The sequence below is a fragment of the Anoplolepis gracilipes genome, chromosome 6 (assembly GCF_047496725.1).
Source record: "Anoplolepis gracilipes chromosome 6, ASM4749672v1, whole genome shotgun sequence".
Lineage (NCBI taxonomy): Eukaryota > Metazoa > Arthropoda > Insecta > Hymenoptera > Formicidae > Anoplolepis > Anoplolepis gracilipes.
Window position 1 is genome coordinate 12,252,925 of NC_132975.1, and position 19,599 is coordinate 12,272,523.

The window sequence follows — 19,599 nt, forward strand, 5'->3', positions numbered from 1 at the left end:
AAGATAATAACGTCTTTTCAACAATATATTGTATATTTTTTTAAATATTTATTAATACAGCTCATATACAATAAAATCTTAAGGCAAATTTTTTATTTCATTTTCCAAGATTGTGCGTAGCTCTATAATTATTAACGATAATCACAATCGGAATGTATAATACTATATCGTTTGGCACGTAATTTTGTACACAGTTAGTTTTTTTTGTACGTTATTGGAAAACAAAGAAATATATGTTATTAAATAATAGTCATAAATATCGAGCATCTATAAAATTTTTTAAAAATCCTTTTATATATATATATATATATATATATATATATATATATATATATAAATTTCATCTAATATACAATATCCGTACTCTCCTGCAATTGAACGTAGTTTTGAACAAACGGCATACGATACACGCGCAAAGAGGCGATAGATCCGATGCACGCTCCAATCCAATAAACTATCATATGCTCCGTAGAGGTGGTTCCCAAACAACCGTATTTTAGGGAAGTCGCCAAAGCGGGATTGAAGTAACCACCAGTATAATTGAAAGCTAAAACATACCGTATGTATCGAAAAGATTATAAAAATAAACTGACATTTTTATATCGTGAGACACGTATTGATTCGCCAACCTGCAACAACCAAAGCCGTCCCCACGAAAGCATCAATGGCCGTACTAAACCTTGGATTTAAATCACCCAACACACGGGATACCACTCTACATATGCACGTTGCAATGCATTCCACAAATGCTCCAATTATAACAGATACCTAAAAATCGCGTTACATTTTCATCAGTTTAATAATAAAATTAACCACATACTATATATTTTATGTAACAAATATATAATATACCACCCGTAAATTATGTGTAATGTAAAACTTAATTATAATATAAATATATAAATAAATTTATATTATTATTTTAAAATATAATTTGTGATATTTTTTTTTTATAAATATATAACATAAAAGTTAACATTTACTTAATAAGAAAACACATTATATGCAAATTAAATGCTGCTGTGGAATCAAATACAATTATTCTTGCCTGTAAATCAGTAGTGCAATCTCCATATGCTCTGTTTTTGTGCGTAGAAACAAGTTGAAGCGCCCATAACATTTGAATATATTTGAATATGATAAGACCGCCGGCCAATTCTGCACATATCGACAGAAAAGCGATGCCCAAAGGTTTTTTACCTACAATTACATCCTCCATATGTGTGTAAGGACACGCTGAAGCCTCATCCCAATTTATTGACCACCAAATCGTTAATAAGAACAAATAAAGTGCGTACATCCATACTCCCCAATTGTCCGCAACTATATTTAGAGATAAGTTTAACATTTTTTTAAGGAAAATAAGGCATTTTTAAATAAGATAAATTGCTAGTGCGATGTATAATAAAAAATTTTAATGCTAAAAAATTTAATCACAAATATAAAAATAGATAATTATATTAACGTACAACATAAAAGATAAATACATAAAATAATAATTGCAACTTAAAAGTAATGTTTAAATTTCATTTTTAAATGCGCAAATTTATCGATTACTAGAAATTAATCCTATTTAGTGTCGCGAGGCTTTATATTGATATAAAGAAAGTAATTATTGTCGCGCGAACTTACTTATAATAAGTTCGAAACATGCTCCACAAAGTTCTGCCGTAGCTATAAATTCTAAGGCCAGAGTCCTCGTGAGGGGATAAGAATTAAGATAGAATAATGCATAAAGTCTTAACCAATATGCTATCCAAATCGTAACTCCAATATACGCTGTAGATACTATCAACTCTATTGATCCAGGCATTATCCTATTAAGGTACATGACGTTTAAACAAGTGTGGCATTATGAAAACGTTTGAGCGTAATAAAGCACATCCGATATAACTCTATATGCAATAAAGATCTATAGTTTCCAATACAGTGTTATGTAATTAAACATATCGTGAAACACAATATTTTTCTATCCTTATATTATAAATTATCAAAACAAATTAACGAATAAATTGTTATTAATAATTGTCGATTATGTATCTTCTATATATATAATTATGAATATTAATAATAAAAGGGAACATAAGATAACACACACATACAAGCGCATTATATAATTAATCTATGAATTCTACAGAGTCTTCTTTAATTTTTAATTGAAAGAATGAATTAAAAATGTAAAAACTTACGAAAAATAAGTTCACCAAATATCACGCTGGCTATTTTTTATTTCAGCTTCTACTATTTCAGTTTTCATAAATACTTCACGCAGGAAATATTCACATTGAGAGTAGGTTCCGCGTAGCGGTTATTTAAAACTACGAGTACCGAATATATCTACACGGGTATATCGCGCGGCTTTAAATATAGCTATAGCTAAAAGTGTCTCAAAGAGTGTAGTAATAGCGTTTAACAATAAATTGCTGCTATTAGCCCGATGTGAGGAATTTAAAATAATCAGCTCTCAAAAAAATAACGGAAAGATATAAGATTACATGTATTAAAAAATATACTGCAATCACAAACTTAAAGACGCACTTTTCTCCGAAATACATTCGATAAAAATTCTCGTAGAAAATTGAATGGCGCAATGCGTCAATGACGTCGTAGATACTGCGGAAAACACAAAATTTGATGACATTTTTCAATTATTAATTAAAAGAAAACATTATGTCTAATAATCTAATATTAAATTAATCAGTATATGTAAAAGAGTATATATAAAAAAGATCAATCACTTAAGGAGACACCAGATGTACAATCTGAAATCAAATCTGTAGTTTTATTTGTTATAAAGAAATTAACTACATATTTCGTTATATAGATTGAAATAAATGATTTCATGTATTTCGTGAATGTGGATTAACATTAATCTTATCACTGTAAAAAAAAAAAAAACATTTATTTACAGGAATTGAAGAACTGACTCTGCTTTGTGTTTTTTAGCAGCAGGAGAGTCGTCTTGATTCTGTGTTCTTGACACTAGCCTAGGAATTCGTTTTGCTTTTAAATAGGACATCGTTTCACTCGATGATCTAAAAATCAATAAAATGATATATTATAAAATATGGTCATGTTTTATATATATTTTTAATTATGTAAAAAAAATATTTAAAAAAATTGCATATATAGTTTTTTATATAGAGTTATATCACACTTTGAGTAGAATGGAAATTTCGTTTCGGGAGAAAGTGTTTCTGGAGAATTTATCCATGGAGAATTGCGTTGAATGGGAAGGAAGTCGAATCAGGAAAACGGTTCATACGGTTGTGTATGGTCATATTTTGATAGTGAGGAAATTCATTTTTTATCAATTACAAAACTATAAAAGGTATACTGTGTTATACCTTGTAGATTTTTGTTCAGTCAAATTCATTTCCGTTGTATTACTCTCGGTTGAGTTAGAACTTAGAGATAAAGGAATGATCTGATAAGTTCTATTACTAACAAATTCATTAGAGGATTCTGTATTTTCTGCCACAAATGAAACAATACGCGTTTCTGCATCCGGATTTGTAGGCTTTTTCTTATTTTCTACCTCGGCTGATTTTGCCGACTTTACATCTGTCTGAGTTTCACTTTTCGGCTTCAATTTACCGTCTTGCGTAGGGAAATTCACAGTAGGCAAACTTATAGTTTTATCCCCTTTAGTGTTATTCATCAGTCTAATTAGTAGTTTTGATAATTCCTCTCTTTTCCTTGTCACAATAATTTCCTCAAACCATGATTTCAAAGTTTTAATTGGCAAAGTATAATCTTGAATTGGATCCTAAGAGGGAGTGTTTTACAAAAGTTTATAATTATATAATTATATTAATCTAAATCTAAATATATTAATATTTTACGCATAATTAAAAGTAAATAATTAAAAAAATAGAATATTTTGTTTTCAATACATGTGTATGTGTGTTATGTATTCTTACCTTAAAGAAACTTTCCACATATTGTAATACATATAGTCCACAATCAGTAAAATTTGATTGTTGGGGTACTTTCGGACACGCTCCCTTAATAGTATCTTTTGAGAATGTCTTTTCTGTACCAAGTTTAGCAACATATTCACAACTTAAATAATCTCTTAATGTAGCGACTACTCGCGCTCTACTAGCGCCAGCAAGCGAGTCAAATATCAATATGCAAGGACTGCAAATAAAATTATTCAAATATTCAATTCATTAAATAAATTGCACCGATTATATACTGTTACATGTATATGTATACTTGTACCTACATTTTGACAGTTTCTTTTTGCTTTTCAACTTTAACGGGAGTTTGGCTTTTATTTTCTTCTGATTGTTCTGTCTCGTCCTATATAAGTAAAATGTTATACTATGAGCAACTGTTTCAGAGTAGGAAAAATTATCATCAATAAAATTTATTCTACCTCTTCGTCGCTGTCTGTTTCCATCTCCTCATCATCACCTTCAGCTTCATCTCTCTCAGATCCATCATCCGGTTGATCTATCGTTATGGTTGTAGGTACAGGAGTGATAGTTGTAGAGCCAATTGTAACAGCTTTTGTTTTCAATTCTTTTAACTTTTTACTCTTTTTCACAATCTTATTAACATCACTTTCGTTTTTCGTAGCACATGTAGAAACTTTTCCAACCAGTCCGGGGAAACAAATAATAGCCAAGAACCAGTGTGCGCTGAAACAATATTATATTGTTATATAAAAGAATGTAGCGTATTTGCTTATTATGAAAAATTTAAGATTATTTACTGTTCATTGATAGGAATTATAATAAAATCTTTCTCAAATATATTGACGTTCTTTGTCCACTTCTGTACTCTTGCGTGTCGTTTGGCGGCAGCCGTCATTGGCACAACGTTTTCAGCAGCTTGAGCATGTGGACTGGTCAAGCGTTTATAAAAATAAGAACTGAACACATGAGTCCTATGTTGATCAGATTCTGATAAAATCTCTAAGGTTAGATATTTTAAATAAAAATCTATAATCACGTCGTTTAAAAATTGATCTTCTGCAAGGCATAAGTAGTCTTCAGTGTTAATGGCTATTCCCCCTTTTGCAGGAGGTGGTGGATATACAGTTATTCTGCAAAAAGAAAAAACTTCTATTATTTAATTGTATAGAAAAAAAATATCAGAGATTAGATATAGAAAAAATTACAAAATACAAATTTAGCAGGTATATGTGTATTTTGTACACACATATAAAAAATATTAAATTATTAAAAGATAAAAAGTTAAATTCTTAAATAAAAGTCTTACGTTTGTATACTATCACTGACACTGACAGTATTTGGTACTAAGCTTTGACTCTGTTTTCGTGTAGTATTAAACGGTTGTTGATTCTGTTAAAATTAAATAAATATACAGAAATATATATATATATATGTATATATTATATATAATAAATTATATAATAAATTAATTTAGTGAAATACATACATCCCTGGGTGATGCTCGTAAAAGTATATCATTCGCCTGTTTAGGATTCAATTCGTCTATTTTATTTTTACGTGAGAACAAAGCTGTTAATTTGGGCCTCGAATCATCTGGTAATTTGTCTGACAATAATGTGATACGTTTATGCGTAGGATCTAAAAAGTAATAAAGTCGAAAAATATATCCGTCCACTTGTTAGAAATCTAATGTTTTTTGTATATATGCTGTGTTGAAAATATATATTACAAAGATTAAATAAATAATATTACTGAGAATAATTGACATAAACAGAGAATATTCATGTCCGTTGCATAAATACCTTTTCCAGCAGGATCATAATATGGTCCTTTTGGATCTTGCATTCCTAACAACTCACGTATTATAGCAGCTGCATTTGGAGATGTATAAAAGAATAATACCGGCATAGTTTTCCCAAAATGAATCAATACCTTAACTATATCTTTAAATTTCACGTCCAGAGTAACAAAACTTGTAGCTGTAAAATATTAAATTATTTTGTTTAAAATGCTCATAAATGTCTTTAAAATATCTTCTCATAATGAATAAAATAATCTTACCATCTTCTAACAAAGGTACACTAAATCTTACACCACTATGAGAAATCACTACGTTTTCCCGAGGAATATATTTATAAGAACCTATTCTGACTGTTCGACATTCTATAGCAATCTGTGGTAATTGTTCATTATCTAAAAAGCTCTGATTATCACATATTCCTAAAATTTTATATGACTTTATTATTATACTTATATTAATCATTAATTATTTTTATAGAATCAATTAATATCTTAATATATTCATTTATATATTAAAAAAAATATATTACCTTCATTGCTTTCTTCATTATTCGCCAAATAATCGCTATATGAACTAAAAATAGCAGTATTTGTAATAACTGGTTCTTTTTCCAGAATGGTGTCCATATCTTCGTTAAAAATGTGACTTGTGTTGGTTAATGGTGCATTATTATTAATGCTTTCAACCTTTTTATTTCTACTCTCTTCTTCTTCATCAGATGATATTGTCAAACATTCTAAAAATTAATAATAAAATAAATGTTATAATTATATATATATATATATATTGTGCATCAGATATATTCTCGTACCTGGCTCTTTATGAATAAGCTTTGGTTTAGCTCTACCTTTTCCTCTTAATCGCTTGGATATAGGACCATCTTGATCCATTTTCTCTATTTTTGTGGCATTTCTTTCATTGTTTTTCTTATAGAATATCTGTAAAGAGATACAATTATAATATATAACTACAAATAACACGAAAAATACTGATGAAAGACATGTATGATATACTAAGATGATCGTTGTAAACTGCTGTCAATATGACCTGTAATGTTATGGCAACAATATAGAATATTTTAATTCTAAAACTAATGTTTTAGAATTAAATTCTTTAAATCTCATGAAACACTTCTTAATAACTACATGCTGAAATAAGAATGTAATTATAATTTGTTACACTAAAAAAATGCCATGTTAATATACAAGTCTTAAATAATCTAAATTTGTTAGTTGTTGATCAGTCACACAATCGATCATTATAACAGATGAGCATTATTAATAAATATAATATCGGTCTTCTGGCACCGCAGTCATTATCCTTACATCAACAGACATCCCAGTCTCCTTCCTTTTTGTTATAGGTATTGACTTGACTTCCTCAGTTAATTTTGTACTACATCGTTCACATCGGTTGAAGTGGAGTGAACTGTAGCCGCAGTGTGGACAGAGAGCAAACATCCCTTTGACCAAAATAGGCTCCTAGTAATAACACGGTATACTTCGTACTTGTACCATACTTTGTTTTGTATAAGGGTATATATGTGTACTCTCTTAATTTATTACAAAATCTTTGTCAATTGCAGCAATGTGACATTATCACACTCGCATTGTGATTATTATTAATTACATTATATACTATCTATTCCACTTCATATTTTTACACTTTGTTATTTTTTAAATATAGTATATATGTATAATTTTTTATGTGTATAATGTATATCATTCTTACAAATGATATATATTATAAATGATAAATATGAACTAAATATATATTTTTTATTATCTATTATCATTATAACATGAAAATAAAGGAATTGGCATAGTGTATAACAAATATAAACATAAATATAAATCAAACATAAAATATCTTTTTGGAAATTAATGTTAAATTCAGATTGATATAAAAATCATCAAGTACTGGTTTTTATGCAATTCAATACTTAAAGCTTCTGTGTTCTCACTGCAACCATTTTTAATTGACGTCAGAAACGAGAAATTATACAAATTGATAATGTTGCAAATAACATTCAAATAAATTTTTTTGAATGCAACCATTCATGTTCGATAACGTGAATTAGTAAAATAGACTAAAAACTCTTTTTCATAATAAAATTTTTTAACAAAATAAATCTTACAATTAATCAAAATTTTCAGTTATTTATTAATGAATTATTCATAAATCGAAGAGTTTTCGGTATATTTTATTAATCTGTATTATGAAAAACAATAGTCGCATTGAAGACAACTTATTTCAATGTATTTCGCAAAACTAAAACTCATATGATAGGTTTATTCTTTGTAGCTGAATTTCTTGTACTATTGTTTTTCCTGTCTTTCTCTCCAATTTCTATATATATATATCTCGTTTCTAGTATACTGCAGAATTCTGTCATTTTAAATATTTTTGCAACATGTAAGAATAAAATTAAAAAAGTAATATAATTTGTATGCCAATATCCTTTTTTTTCTTTTTTTATAATAAATTGACAATCTTACCTCAGCACCTGATGCATTACTATTTTCATCTGATGCACTAAAAATATTATCATTTTATTTGTCAGTAACTCATTTCATTCTAGTAATTGAATATAAAAATATTAATATACGAAGCAATAAGGATATCATACTTGGTATTTTGTGATAAATTTTCGGTGGTTGTAGTGGAGCTTACAACTTCCTGAACAGAATTACAGTCACTATGATCAGTGCTGTCAAGAGACGTAAGTGATCCAACACCTTCTTCCACTATGTAATTTATACCCAGTGTGGGATCATCTACCAAGGAGACTGTTGTTTTACCAGAGAATGTAACACTTATCTAAAAAAATATTTCATATAACACATGAGGTAATCATCACAAGAGATTCATTATTATTTAATCATACATTGATAACTTCAAAACTCATATACATCAAAATAGCATGCAACTGTAAAAAAAATTTTTTAAATACGTATCTAATAATTTATATTTTATTTTAATATCCTAAAATCTCCCTGCTTTTTTCCTTTCAACTGTGCAGCAATTTATCAATCTGTACTATTTTTTAAGTGCACATCTTCAACACTATAGACATACCTGACCCAAGACTGCACGTACCTGATCCAATAGGTCGTGTACCGTGCAGTCCTCGTTCGGTATCTCGAACGTGATTAATCTCTGTTCTCCGCTAGTTAACATTACTAACATTTTGGCTTCATTTCCTTTAATTTGATGTTGAACTATGGCAGTTGATGGATCATTAATAATCTTTTGAAGGTAAGCGACGCTCTCACTTGAACTACTCTCGTGTTCCGATTGTGGCGAAGACATTGCATGTATCTTTTCTTGCATGAATTCCAGAGGATCGATTTCCATACTAGTACTACTAACGTGCATATTATGCTCAGTTGAGGAAGGAGGCGACGTTACCATGGATTTTTGTTGCTTTTGCGGAGAGATTGAAATTTGCTGTGTTCTTTGTTGTACAGAATTTGCGGTCAACCGACGCGCGGGACCATTCGACGGACATTGAATTGAATGCTGTGTAGTGTTAGAATGTTGTCGTTGGGCGTTATTTTGTTGAAACCTTAATTTCTCAGTATTCTGTTTCTGAAATTGCATTTGCTTGATCTTGGCTTGCTTGATTTGCTCATTCAAATGTTCCAAATCCGGAGTTTGTATCCTTGCCGTTTTAGCAATTTCGGGAGGAACTATAGCTACGGGCCGTAGAGTCGACGTATTCGGATTAGAAGCACGAATTTGTTTTACAGTCTGTCCCACTGAATTAACAGTTTTGTTACAAACAGACATCGCAGATTTGGAATTTCCTACAACAGTCGAATTTTGAATTCGATTTTCCATTGAATTTCTTGCATTTATCCCATCTGAAGTTTGAGAGGCCGCAGCCGCATGTATGTTATTTGACAACTGTTGATTTTTAATCTGAAAAGATTTGGCTACTTTTTTTTCTATTTGTCCCGAATTTAATGATCCAGAATTTACATACAGAGGTGGCTAAAAAAGTGAAAGTAATTATTAAATAATAAATATAAAAGAATAAAATTTTGTTAAAAAATTACACAAATACATCACTACTCACTGATGATGTAGTGTTATTTTGTACGTTATTTTTAGTTATAACGGCAGTTAAATTTTTTTCTTGAAGCAACGAATGTTTCGCCGTTGTAGCAGCATTTTGCATTTTTAACCACTGTACTTGTTGTCCTTCATTTTTACATTCTACCTTAGTACCTGGAAAATAAAATTTACAATATTATATACAAAACATATTGGAGAATTGTTGTATAGGTAACTAATGTTATTTATACTAACAATAAGGTATAATAAAATAGCTTTGCAGATTTAACATTTTAGGAAGCACATTATTATAGTACAAACAATAGCTGATATTTACCTGTATTATTTGCAATGCTCACAATATTTTCATTCACAACATGTGCATTCACAGTATTAGATTTTAATATGGCCTGTGTTGTAGCTATATCATTTGTTTTGATTATAAAAACATTTTGCCTGAAAAAAAATAATTAACACTATGTATATTATATATACATATATAATACTGTTTTATAAGTATTACAATCTTATTCTAGCTAAAACATGCAAGATATTAATATGTTAATTATATTAAATTATATATGTAAAAAAATATATGTAAAAAATATATTAATATAGAAAATACTTTTTTAATAAAATAGTACATAATTTAATGTTATTTAAAAAAAATTTATTTTTTTATTTAAATATTATTTATAATGGACGATTACATGAAGAAATGAAAAGAAAGATGCATTGGAATAAAAGTTTTTAAAAACTTTATTATTTTTTAGATGCAAAATAATTTTATATTATATTTTTGCATTTTTATATTATTTATATTGATATTTGATAAAAGTTGATACAAATTATATTGGATAAAAAAGTTTCTTTTTCAATATAGAAAAAAAAATTAGAAACTTATATAACAAAATATTATTTATAAAATAATAAAATATTATTATATTATTTATTAGTGCAAAAGATAATTCATAGGCCACACATATTTAAAAAATACATTACATAAAACTACACGCATAATACATTATTCCAGTATCATTTATAAAAATACATATTCAATTTTCACATACACTATATTTTATTAAGTGATAACTGTATTTTTAAAAATTTTTTAAGATTAATATAAATTCTTTATATATGCACACACACATACAGGCACACAATACATCCATAATCAATATATTAGAGTAGGCAGGCTCTTAGGATGATAATTTGGTAATATTCTCTTTGAGGCACACGCATACAAGACTTTGAAATTTCTTTATGTAAAAATTCTAGATTATTTTTGAAAAACAAAAAAAAAGATTTACAATCAAACCTTATTAAACAATCGATAATTGATAAGCAATGCAAAAGTGTGAGTGTATAATTTCAAATTTTAAATGAATTAAATATAAGTTTATAAAAGATAAAAAAATGTTTACAGTTAAAATTTTTAAATAAAGTATTTTTTTTAATAACAGTATTATAATATGTATTAGGTTGTCCTATAAATAGTATTTCTGTATTATTATAAAATAATATTAATAATAATATACAGAGTGTCCTGTAATTGATGAAAATCTGCTAATGGCAAATTCTTGAGATCATTTGAAGACGATTTTTCTTCAGTGAAAATGTCGAGGCATCAATAATTTCCAAATTATAAACGATTAGAAAAAAAGGCGTTTTGGCAAACATAACTTTTTAGAGTTAAAAAATCACCAAAATTATATTCTTTAGTTAATTTCTGATAGAGTTTACTCTAATAGATTCTCTAATAGATAAATTCTAATAGAATTTTAATATAAAGCTTAATTACAAAGATATATAACAAAAATTGGAAACTTGCAAAAAATGATGACGTTCCTCAATATGTTCGCTGAGAAATCGATTTCAAATGATCTTAAGAATCTGTCATTAGCAGGTTTTTCACCAATTACAGGGTACCCTGTATATGTATATGAAACAGAAGGTAATGCAAGAAGACTACTTTAAGAAGCATCTATTAAATCAATATGTTTCTTCTGTGTTAATTCTGATATATAAGTTACTTTTTCATATTGAATAATATTAATATATATATCCAAAATATTCTAAGATATAAAATTTGTTTTTTTATATATATGTATTATATAAAGTTATTTTAAGAACCAAAACGTTTCAATGAAAATGTATGGCCTATTGTATAATAAGAAGAGAGAAAGAAATTATAAGATACGTATTTTTATAAATTAAAATATTTATAATCTTTAAATCGTTGAAATTAACTTTTCCATAATCAATAATGCAGATCAACGTTCTAAATTTATTTCCTCTGAGATAAGCGCTATAGTCTCTTAAAATGATAAGTTTAATTAAATTCTCGACTTTTCTCATGAAATATCAAGGCTTAAAGAAACAGAACTGTTATTTCACTATTTGAATACATTCAAAAATAATTGAAAATGCATGCCATATGAGTTACCCTTGCTCCAATCGTGTTGCAGCAATTTGATTCCCTAAATTAATAGTTTGCTGGGAGAATATTGCCTGCCTGTTTTGTGGTGCAGCGGTATAAGTCACAATCTGTTGTGAGCCATTACCGCTGTTATTAACGTCTTCAACAACTAACTGAACCCGTGGCCCGCCTACAGTGCAGATTCTCGGTACTTCTTCAAATGTAAACGTACCACTGGGATTCGTCACAACATTAAAATATTGTGCCATATTATTCAACACTTAACACTGGCAATTATGATCTTTTTCTCAATTAATAAAGATCAAGACTGGATTGTCGTTAATACAGTGAATTAGACCAATCCATGAATATCATGTCTGCTAAAATTTGTGCGGTATAACCTATGGAAAATAATTACGAATTATGTTCGATTTGTGCAATTATATTTCGCGTACAGTTTTAAGTATAATTTCTAAATATTAAAAAAAAAAAAAAAAGATTAGTATAAATAAATAATAAAATGAAATTATTGAGAAAATAATGAAAATTAAAAATAGAAATGTAAACGTAAATCTATTAGTATATATTCGGCAATGTAAAAAAAGTTATACAGTGTTGTAAACTTTAAATACACTATACTTTAATACTAAATACACTAAACTTTATATCAAAATGCATGTCGAAAATTGTATCTATAAAATTATGTATTTGTAGTTTTGTAATTGAAATTTGACTACATTTAATTTTATTAAGCAAATATTTCATGTAATATCATGAAATATCATGAATACAAATTGTATATTAGTTATAATTTATTATATACAATACTGATAAAAAGCATTTTTTTAAAATAAAGCATGAAAATTTTCAATGTCTATCAAAGATGTTTTAATAGAAAATACAAATTTTCACATAATTAATGAAAACATTGAAAACATTGTTCAACTTTTTAAAGTAGTCCCCTATAAAAATTAATTCCTCTCAAGGAATTTTAAGCACAAATTTTATTTATTACAAAGTAATATAATATACCTATATTATTCTAGCACTCATGATATTTTGTTCTGTTATAAGTAGTAGTTTTCGTACAACATGTGCTTCAAAGACTTTATACCCACATTAAAAAGAAAAAATTAATATAAATATGATTTAGTCTAGTCATGTTTTAGTTTAGTTACACAATGTGTTGATTTGTTGATGAACAAATCAACACATTGTGTAACTAAACTAAACAAATTTTTTAGCAAATTATAACAGCATGCAATAAAAGATGAAAAAATTAGGTAACGTATTGTGAAAATAAATTTTTGTGTGAGAAAAGCAATAATTATAATAGAAATAAATGTATATAGCGTAAAATTTTCTAGATTGTCAAATTGTACTTATTATAAAATGGTTGATTAAACAACTATTAAGATAACAATTATTAAAGATTATTATTTAATAAATAAGTCTAATCAAAATGATCTATATTGCTAATTCACTTTTAAAAACATAATTTTTCACAATTACTTACTATTATACATATATATGTATGTTACAAGGAATATGTATGTTACAAAAAAACATCATATAAATCATATCACGAGTTACGTTCTAATAAGTTTTTTATAAATTTATACGTATCTCGTAATAAACAAAATACTATAATATTTGTGTCTCTTTCTTATTAATTAAGTTTATAATTCATCTCTGAAATAAAAAAATTAAGTTTTTAATAAAATAGCACCCGGTGTATACAAATTAATATACAAATCATTTAGAGATAAAATTTAAATTAATATATTAATAATTAATAAATTTATCAAATAATTAAAATAATTTGATGCAATTTTAGTAATTTATTAAACAAATCTTGAAATATACACAATGACAATGTATTTTTCTTATATTATGTTATATATAATCAGAACTGAATAAATTTGTAATAAAATATGTAAATAAATTTATATATATATATATATATATATTTATATTTTTAAATGTTCTCTTGTGTGTAAATTGTAAAAATATAAGAAAATATCTTTACATCATTGTTAATGTATTATACTTCAAAAATATATTTAATTTTATATTGTAATTAGATCAAGATAATTAACCAGAGACACTTGTCAAAGAAAGATTTAGAATGAATCGTAACGCGTGATATAAGGCTGTAACTCGAACCTTCGTGAAATCTAATGCAAGATTCTATCCCGTCCCGAAATGCAATTCGTAATGAAAAAACAGTATGTTCAATCGCATAAATTTAATTCGACCGAAGGCAATGGCATACAGGGAACAACTGTTCCGATCCCTGACTCGAACACTGATCATAACCTAAAAATGAACGGACAAAGAGAGTCGCGCCTCTGCCTGGCCTCGCGACAACGTCGTCGAGTTCGATCGAAATCTTCATCGAGGATGCGACACGAATATTAATTACAGAAGAAACGACAAATACGCACGGTCACTCACTACCAAATCGAGGATCAATCGCGGGATCTTCCGTTGCGCGGGGGGGAGGGGGGGAGGACTCTCATAACCTCATAACCGTCATGTCGATTACTCGGGGATTAATCGCCGAGGGCCGGTATCGGCACGTTACCTCTAGGAACGAGAAACGCGACAGCACGAAATCGCGAAAGTGCACGTGGTTACTTCGCACGCCCCGTACAAGACGTATACACGACGTTGTACGGGAGGCAGGCGACAAGCGACAACGATCTCTTTCTTCGTGCACGCGTTTCGGATATAACCGTTTTCGATTTCAAGAATCAACACATAAAACAGCGATACTCACGATCGCCTGCGTACACTGTTTCGTTGACACACGAGAGCAAACTCGATAAGACGTGCTGTGAGTCGTGAGACCCTCAATTCGCTTCTCTTCGTTCTCACTTTGCTGTATGCGGCGCGAGTAAATAACAACTATATTTCGCCATTTTACGTATCCACTTGTATGAGCGAATCGCGCTACGACCACTGCGATCGACGACGAAACGGACGGACGGACGAACCAGCGAGATGCACAGATCGCGCCACTGCTCAATCTTCTACGCCTGCGAACTTCCGGGACGCCACTCGACCGCCAAGTTTGATTCGTTCGATCTCGCCTAGTCATATAGAAATCGATAGAGTATTATTAGTAGCACTGCAAAACATATTATTAATAGTAATTATAATAGAAAATTATGGATCTTACTTATAATAAATAAATAATATAAATATATAATAATAATAATAAATAATACTTACAAGATATATAGGATATGATATACATATATAGTTTGAGATGTATAAGATATATAAAAATCTATATGTATAATAAATCCTTTTGTAACATAAAAAATTACTACAGATATCTGATGTGTAACGCGATAAATCGTCCTCATATGTAATGCAATAAATAAATTTAAAATTTGATGTTCTCACTCTTTTATAGAGTACAATTTGTACTTTTAAATTTTTTATAACTCATAAATATCGTATAATATAGAACATATCTCTCGCATTATATATTATATAGACAATATATCGTTGGGGATGTAGATTTTATCAAATTTACATGTAACGGATAATTTTTAATACATATACACTCACATATATAATAATGCATACAGCACATTTTTTTAGATACTTGATTAATCGCTTTTCTAGTGAATATGCATTATTCTGTCATTTAAATTTATCTGATAGGTTCCTGGACTTGATTAATCTTTCATGCAAGGTGAGACGAATCATTATCCACAAATATATCTGGATAGATCTTGATATAAGTTTGCACAACTTTAAAGATTTATTAATACTCATATAGTAAATATTCTAAATGTTATTTATAACTTTTAAAAAGTAATACATTAAAATAAACACACAAATATAAAATAGATATATATTTTATCATATTTGTATATAAATTATATTTTATTTATAGTATATATTATTCTTGTACATAATTTCTTCTGATAGAATATATATAATTTTGCAAAATTACATATATATATATATATATATATATATATATATATATATATGTAATTAATTCAATTGATAAAAAGTGAAGAAATAAAAAATACCCATACATACTGATTTAAATATAATACCAAATTTATTTCAACATTTTTATTCGTACCTCTTAATCTGACCTATCAGTATTTGTTGTATTGCTATGAAATAAAGAAACTATTCTTTGTCTGCTATGCTGTAATGTATAAGATTCAAAAGGAAAAAAACTAGAAACTAAAACGGGTAAGTGAGTTTTCACTCCGAAAATAGGTAGTTGATTGCGTTCATTGTTTTCAATTATAGTGTAACAATAGGCAAGTTGATATGTGCTTGTAATATCGGCAAAACTGTGTACTATTTTAGTGTTGCATATTTTCAAAGGATTTAATCTACAAGTAACGATCCTTGGTATATCAAGTTCTTGAAGAAATAACATACCTGTAAAAGAACAAATATTGAGTTCAAAACTATCACTGCTAAATCTATAACATATGTGTATACAATAATTTGCACTCACCATTTTTTGAACTGACAAATTCCTTGTGTCTCGCGATAAACAAATGAAAGAAAGCTTGACACACGGAATAAAACACGGCGTGTGGTTTCGTGTCATCGTCGACATATTTCGAATATTCTTGCATACTGATATAATTGCGTATCCATGTTATCAATTTGGACATTGTCAGCTTCACTAATCTGAAAGAAAATATCGTTATAATGTTAGATATATAAATTCGTTATAAAATTGTTATAGCAAACAAAGACATTATTATAGTAATTACCCAGACGAGATAAATGATGCGGTAGCGAGCAAACTAGAAATGTAACAAACAGCAGATTGCCGTAGAACTGGCGCTACGTTTGGATCGATTACTTTACGCCATAACCAATCTGTGAAAGTCTCTGCGACTATGCCTTTGAAGCTGCAAATGTAGAACATAATATATTGCACATATTGACTGGCGTGCGTGGGTAATATTACTGTTTCGAATGCTCGGAGAACGTCAATGTATAATATTCTCAATGATTCTATCTGTAGAGCACTGTTTTCAAAACAGAACTCGTGCATGTATTTAAGAAATAAGTCCATGCACGTGTCCATTGTGTGCACAATTAGAGGGACAGTTTTTATTTTGTTTATGTCATTATTTACTGTTGTCGGATTATCACCGTCAACTATTTCATTAGTACAATCCTCCATTACATTGTCTTCCTCGTCATCATTTGTTTCTTTACGAGGTATATTAACATCTAACATTGTCAGCCTAAAATAGAAATAAATATTAATTTTTTTAAAGAATTATGTTTTAACTATCTATTATATATATATTTACCTATTAATAATTAAAGATAGAATGTCCGACCTAAGCTGAGGTGCATAATTTAATATTTGTAATAACGCATAGATATAAATTTCATGTGTATAAGTGCCATGCTTAATATATGGGAATTGTGACGCAAGAGATTGTAGTAAAACTTGGCTTGACCTAAAAAATTTAACATACATATATATATATATATATATATTTAATGTGTAATATAATTTAATAAATTTAAAATATATATACATAACAAAAAAATAAATATTTCATGCATTTAATTTTCTATATCTTACATTGGTACTACTTCCAAAATTTTATGCAATATGTCATGTATATGATTTAGCCTTTTCTCATCTTCATCTTTAAATTCTCCAGGCTTACGTTCTGCATTGTTCTGCGTTGTATCTTCTACTGCAAAGAAATAAATATCATAACATGTATTATATTTAACATTAATTATGCTTTTACACATCATTGCTTATTATCAATATATTATTAATAATTTTTTGTGTATATCTTTTATATGATTCAAAAAAGGTTTGGATAGAGCCTAAACGTTTGACATTTATGTACAAATTATCTTTGATAATTTTATGTATCAATTATATGTATTGATTATATCTTATTGTTACTTTATTAAAATTATAATTACTACGTTCGTAATTCAGATTTTCCTTTGTTTAATTGCTAATATTATTACATTTTAATATTTTTTGAGTATATTATTATATTAGATATAAATTATTATTAGATGTAATTTTTACCTGATTTAAACAACTGGGTCAAAGAATTTATTACAAGTTTTATATAGAGTGTTTGCATACACACTAAATCTTGTAAAAAAAGTTTATAAGTAGAAATCACTTCTGGTGATTTAGTTGTCCATTGAATTCGAAGAAGAATTTGAACAAATAATTCATACTTAGCATCTAATAAAGATACACATTGCCTTGCCTCAGATAAGAACTCTGCTAAATCACTATCCTAAGAAACAAGAAAAAAATTTTAAATAGACTATTTTACGTCATAAGATGCAATTGACCAAATCTTATATAAAGCGTATGAGACATACTCGTCACACATTCAGAGATTATAAGATTATTTGCATGTAAATTTCATAAAATATTCTGCTTATTTTTACCTTTGTAGCGTCTTCTTTAAGTAAATGTATCAACTTCTCATATTCTTTAATTCCACTACCTGCTTTAAAATTATATAATATACTTTTAATATCTTTAGGAAGTTTTAAACACTGTATTCTGCTGCATTGTTTATTGAGTTGTGATCTAAGTCCAGTAGCTTTTATTATAGATGACACACTGCTAACTCTTGAAGATACCACAGACATCTGTTAAACATTAGATAAATAATCATTAAATTCTACCTATTGTTTAATGACAGATATTAAAATGTTTTAAATTAATAGCATCTGAGAAGTTTAGGCTTTCCTTCAACATAAATAGAATATTGCATTATATCATGTAAAATGTCAAATACGACCATATGCAGAAAAGAAGGTTATACACATGTTAGAATGAATTATACTTTGATTACTCACTTTGTCAAATATAATTTTCACTCTATATAATATTCACACTTTCCGACAATCGCTGTGTGTGCATCTATTTATATTTTAACCGCGTACTATCTCGCAAATAATGTACAAACCAAATTTATTCACCATGCGTTCAGACGGCCACATGTTCTTACAGATACGGTAGAACCATGGATACGTAAGAATGTAGATCGTCTAAACACATTGATAATACGGAAAGCATCAGAAAAGTATTATTGCATCAACATGTGTAAATATTTATGATTATTAGTTTTGAAAAAAATTGGCAAAGATATGGAAAAATTATATTACATTCTGTTTATGTTTTATAAATTTGTAAATCATATTTTTACATTTCGATATCGTAAATGTCAAGCAATGATCTATACAATTTGTTGGTCAACGCCTAAACTACGTTCAGTGCTACCAATCAGATAAAATTGCTACTACGTGCAGATATAAAATGTCTCTATGGTAACTTTTTTCTATTTCATGCATGTCATAAAAAAAATAAAGAATTATCAATAAATCAA

General features: G+C 28.1%; 3 protein-coding genes across 13 annotated transcripts; all 3 read right to left on the minus strand.

Annotated features, from left to right (window-relative positions):
- Positions 1-41: 41 nt before the first annotated feature.
- Aqp (aquaporin) lies at positions 42-2,324 on the minus strand. 2 transcript variants are annotated; one of them, XM_072894063.1, is made up of 5 exons: positions 2,190-2,324; positions 1,633-1,817; positions 1,049-1,323; positions 630-768; positions 42-547 (listed from the first exon to the last, which is right to left on the minus strand). In XM_072894063.1, exons 2-5 carry the CDS (start codon positions 1,811-1,813, stop codon positions 345-347), a joined length of 798 nt encoding a protein of 265 aa, XP_072750164.1. In that variant the 5' UTR covers positions 1,814-1,817; positions 2,190-2,324; the 3' UTR covers positions 42-344. The 2 variants fall into 2 exon arrangements, with proteins under 2 accessions (XP_072750164.1, XP_072750163.1); XM_072894062.1 differs by lacking the exon at positions 2,190-2,324 and having other exon boundaries at positions 1,633-2,165.
- A 300-nt stretch (positions 2,325-2,624) lies between these two features.
- On the minus strand, positions 2,625-15,191 carry LOC140666654 (uncharacterized). 9 transcript variants are annotated; one of them, XM_072894053.1, is made up of 22 exons: positions 14,988-15,191; positions 13,238-13,311; positions 12,233-12,606; positions 10,124-10,242; positions 9,809-9,960; positions 8,806-9,723; positions 8,357-8,547; positions 8,226-8,262; positions 7,053-7,208; positions 6,539-6,665; positions 6,257-6,463; positions 5,988-6,146; positions 5,729-5,905; positions 5,413-5,564; positions 5,233-5,315; positions 4,724-5,056; positions 4,385-4,649; positions 4,232-4,308; positions 3,924-4,143; positions 3,348-3,769; positions 2,910-3,035; positions 2,625-2,762 (listed from the first exon to the last, which is right to left on the minus strand). In XM_072894053.1, the coding sequence occupies exons 3-22, from the start codon at positions 12,472-12,474 to the stop codon at positions 2,735-2,737; spliced, it is 4,191 nt and encodes a 1,396-aa protein (XP_072750154.1). In that variant the 5' UTR covers positions 12,475-12,606; positions 13,238-13,311; positions 14,988-15,191; the 3' UTR covers positions 2,625-2,734. The 9 variants fall into 9 exon arrangements, with proteins under 9 accessions (XP_072750154.1, XP_072750155.1, XP_072750159.1 ...); XM_072894054.1 differs by lacking the exon at positions 13,238-13,311 and having other exon boundaries at positions 15,002-15,191; XM_072894058.1 differs by lacking the exon at positions 13,238-13,311 and having other exon boundaries at positions 12,302-12,606.
- A 1,073-nt stretch (positions 15,192-16,264) lies between these two features.
- Tif-ia (RNA polymerase I-specific transcription initiation factor RRN3 homolog Tif-IA) lies at positions 16,265-19,252 on the minus strand. 2 transcript variants are annotated; one of them, XM_072894718.1, is made up of 8 exons: positions 19,070-19,252; positions 18,653-18,859; positions 18,276-18,495; positions 17,805-17,919; positions 17,524-17,676; positions 16,972-17,454; positions 16,707-16,885; positions 16,265-16,627 (listed from the first exon to the last, which is right to left on the minus strand). In XM_072894718.1, the coding sequence occupies exons 2-8, from the start codon at positions 18,857-18,859 to the stop codon at positions 16,320-16,322; spliced, it is 1,665 nt and encodes a 554-aa protein (XP_072750819.1). In that variant the 5' UTR covers positions 19,070-19,252; the 3' UTR covers positions 16,265-16,319. The 2 variants fall into 2 exon arrangements, with proteins under 2 accessions (XP_072750819.1, XP_072750818.1); XM_072894717.1 differs by having other exon boundaries at positions 17,805-17,922.
- Between the last annotated feature and the right edge of the window lie 347 nt (positions 19,253-19,599).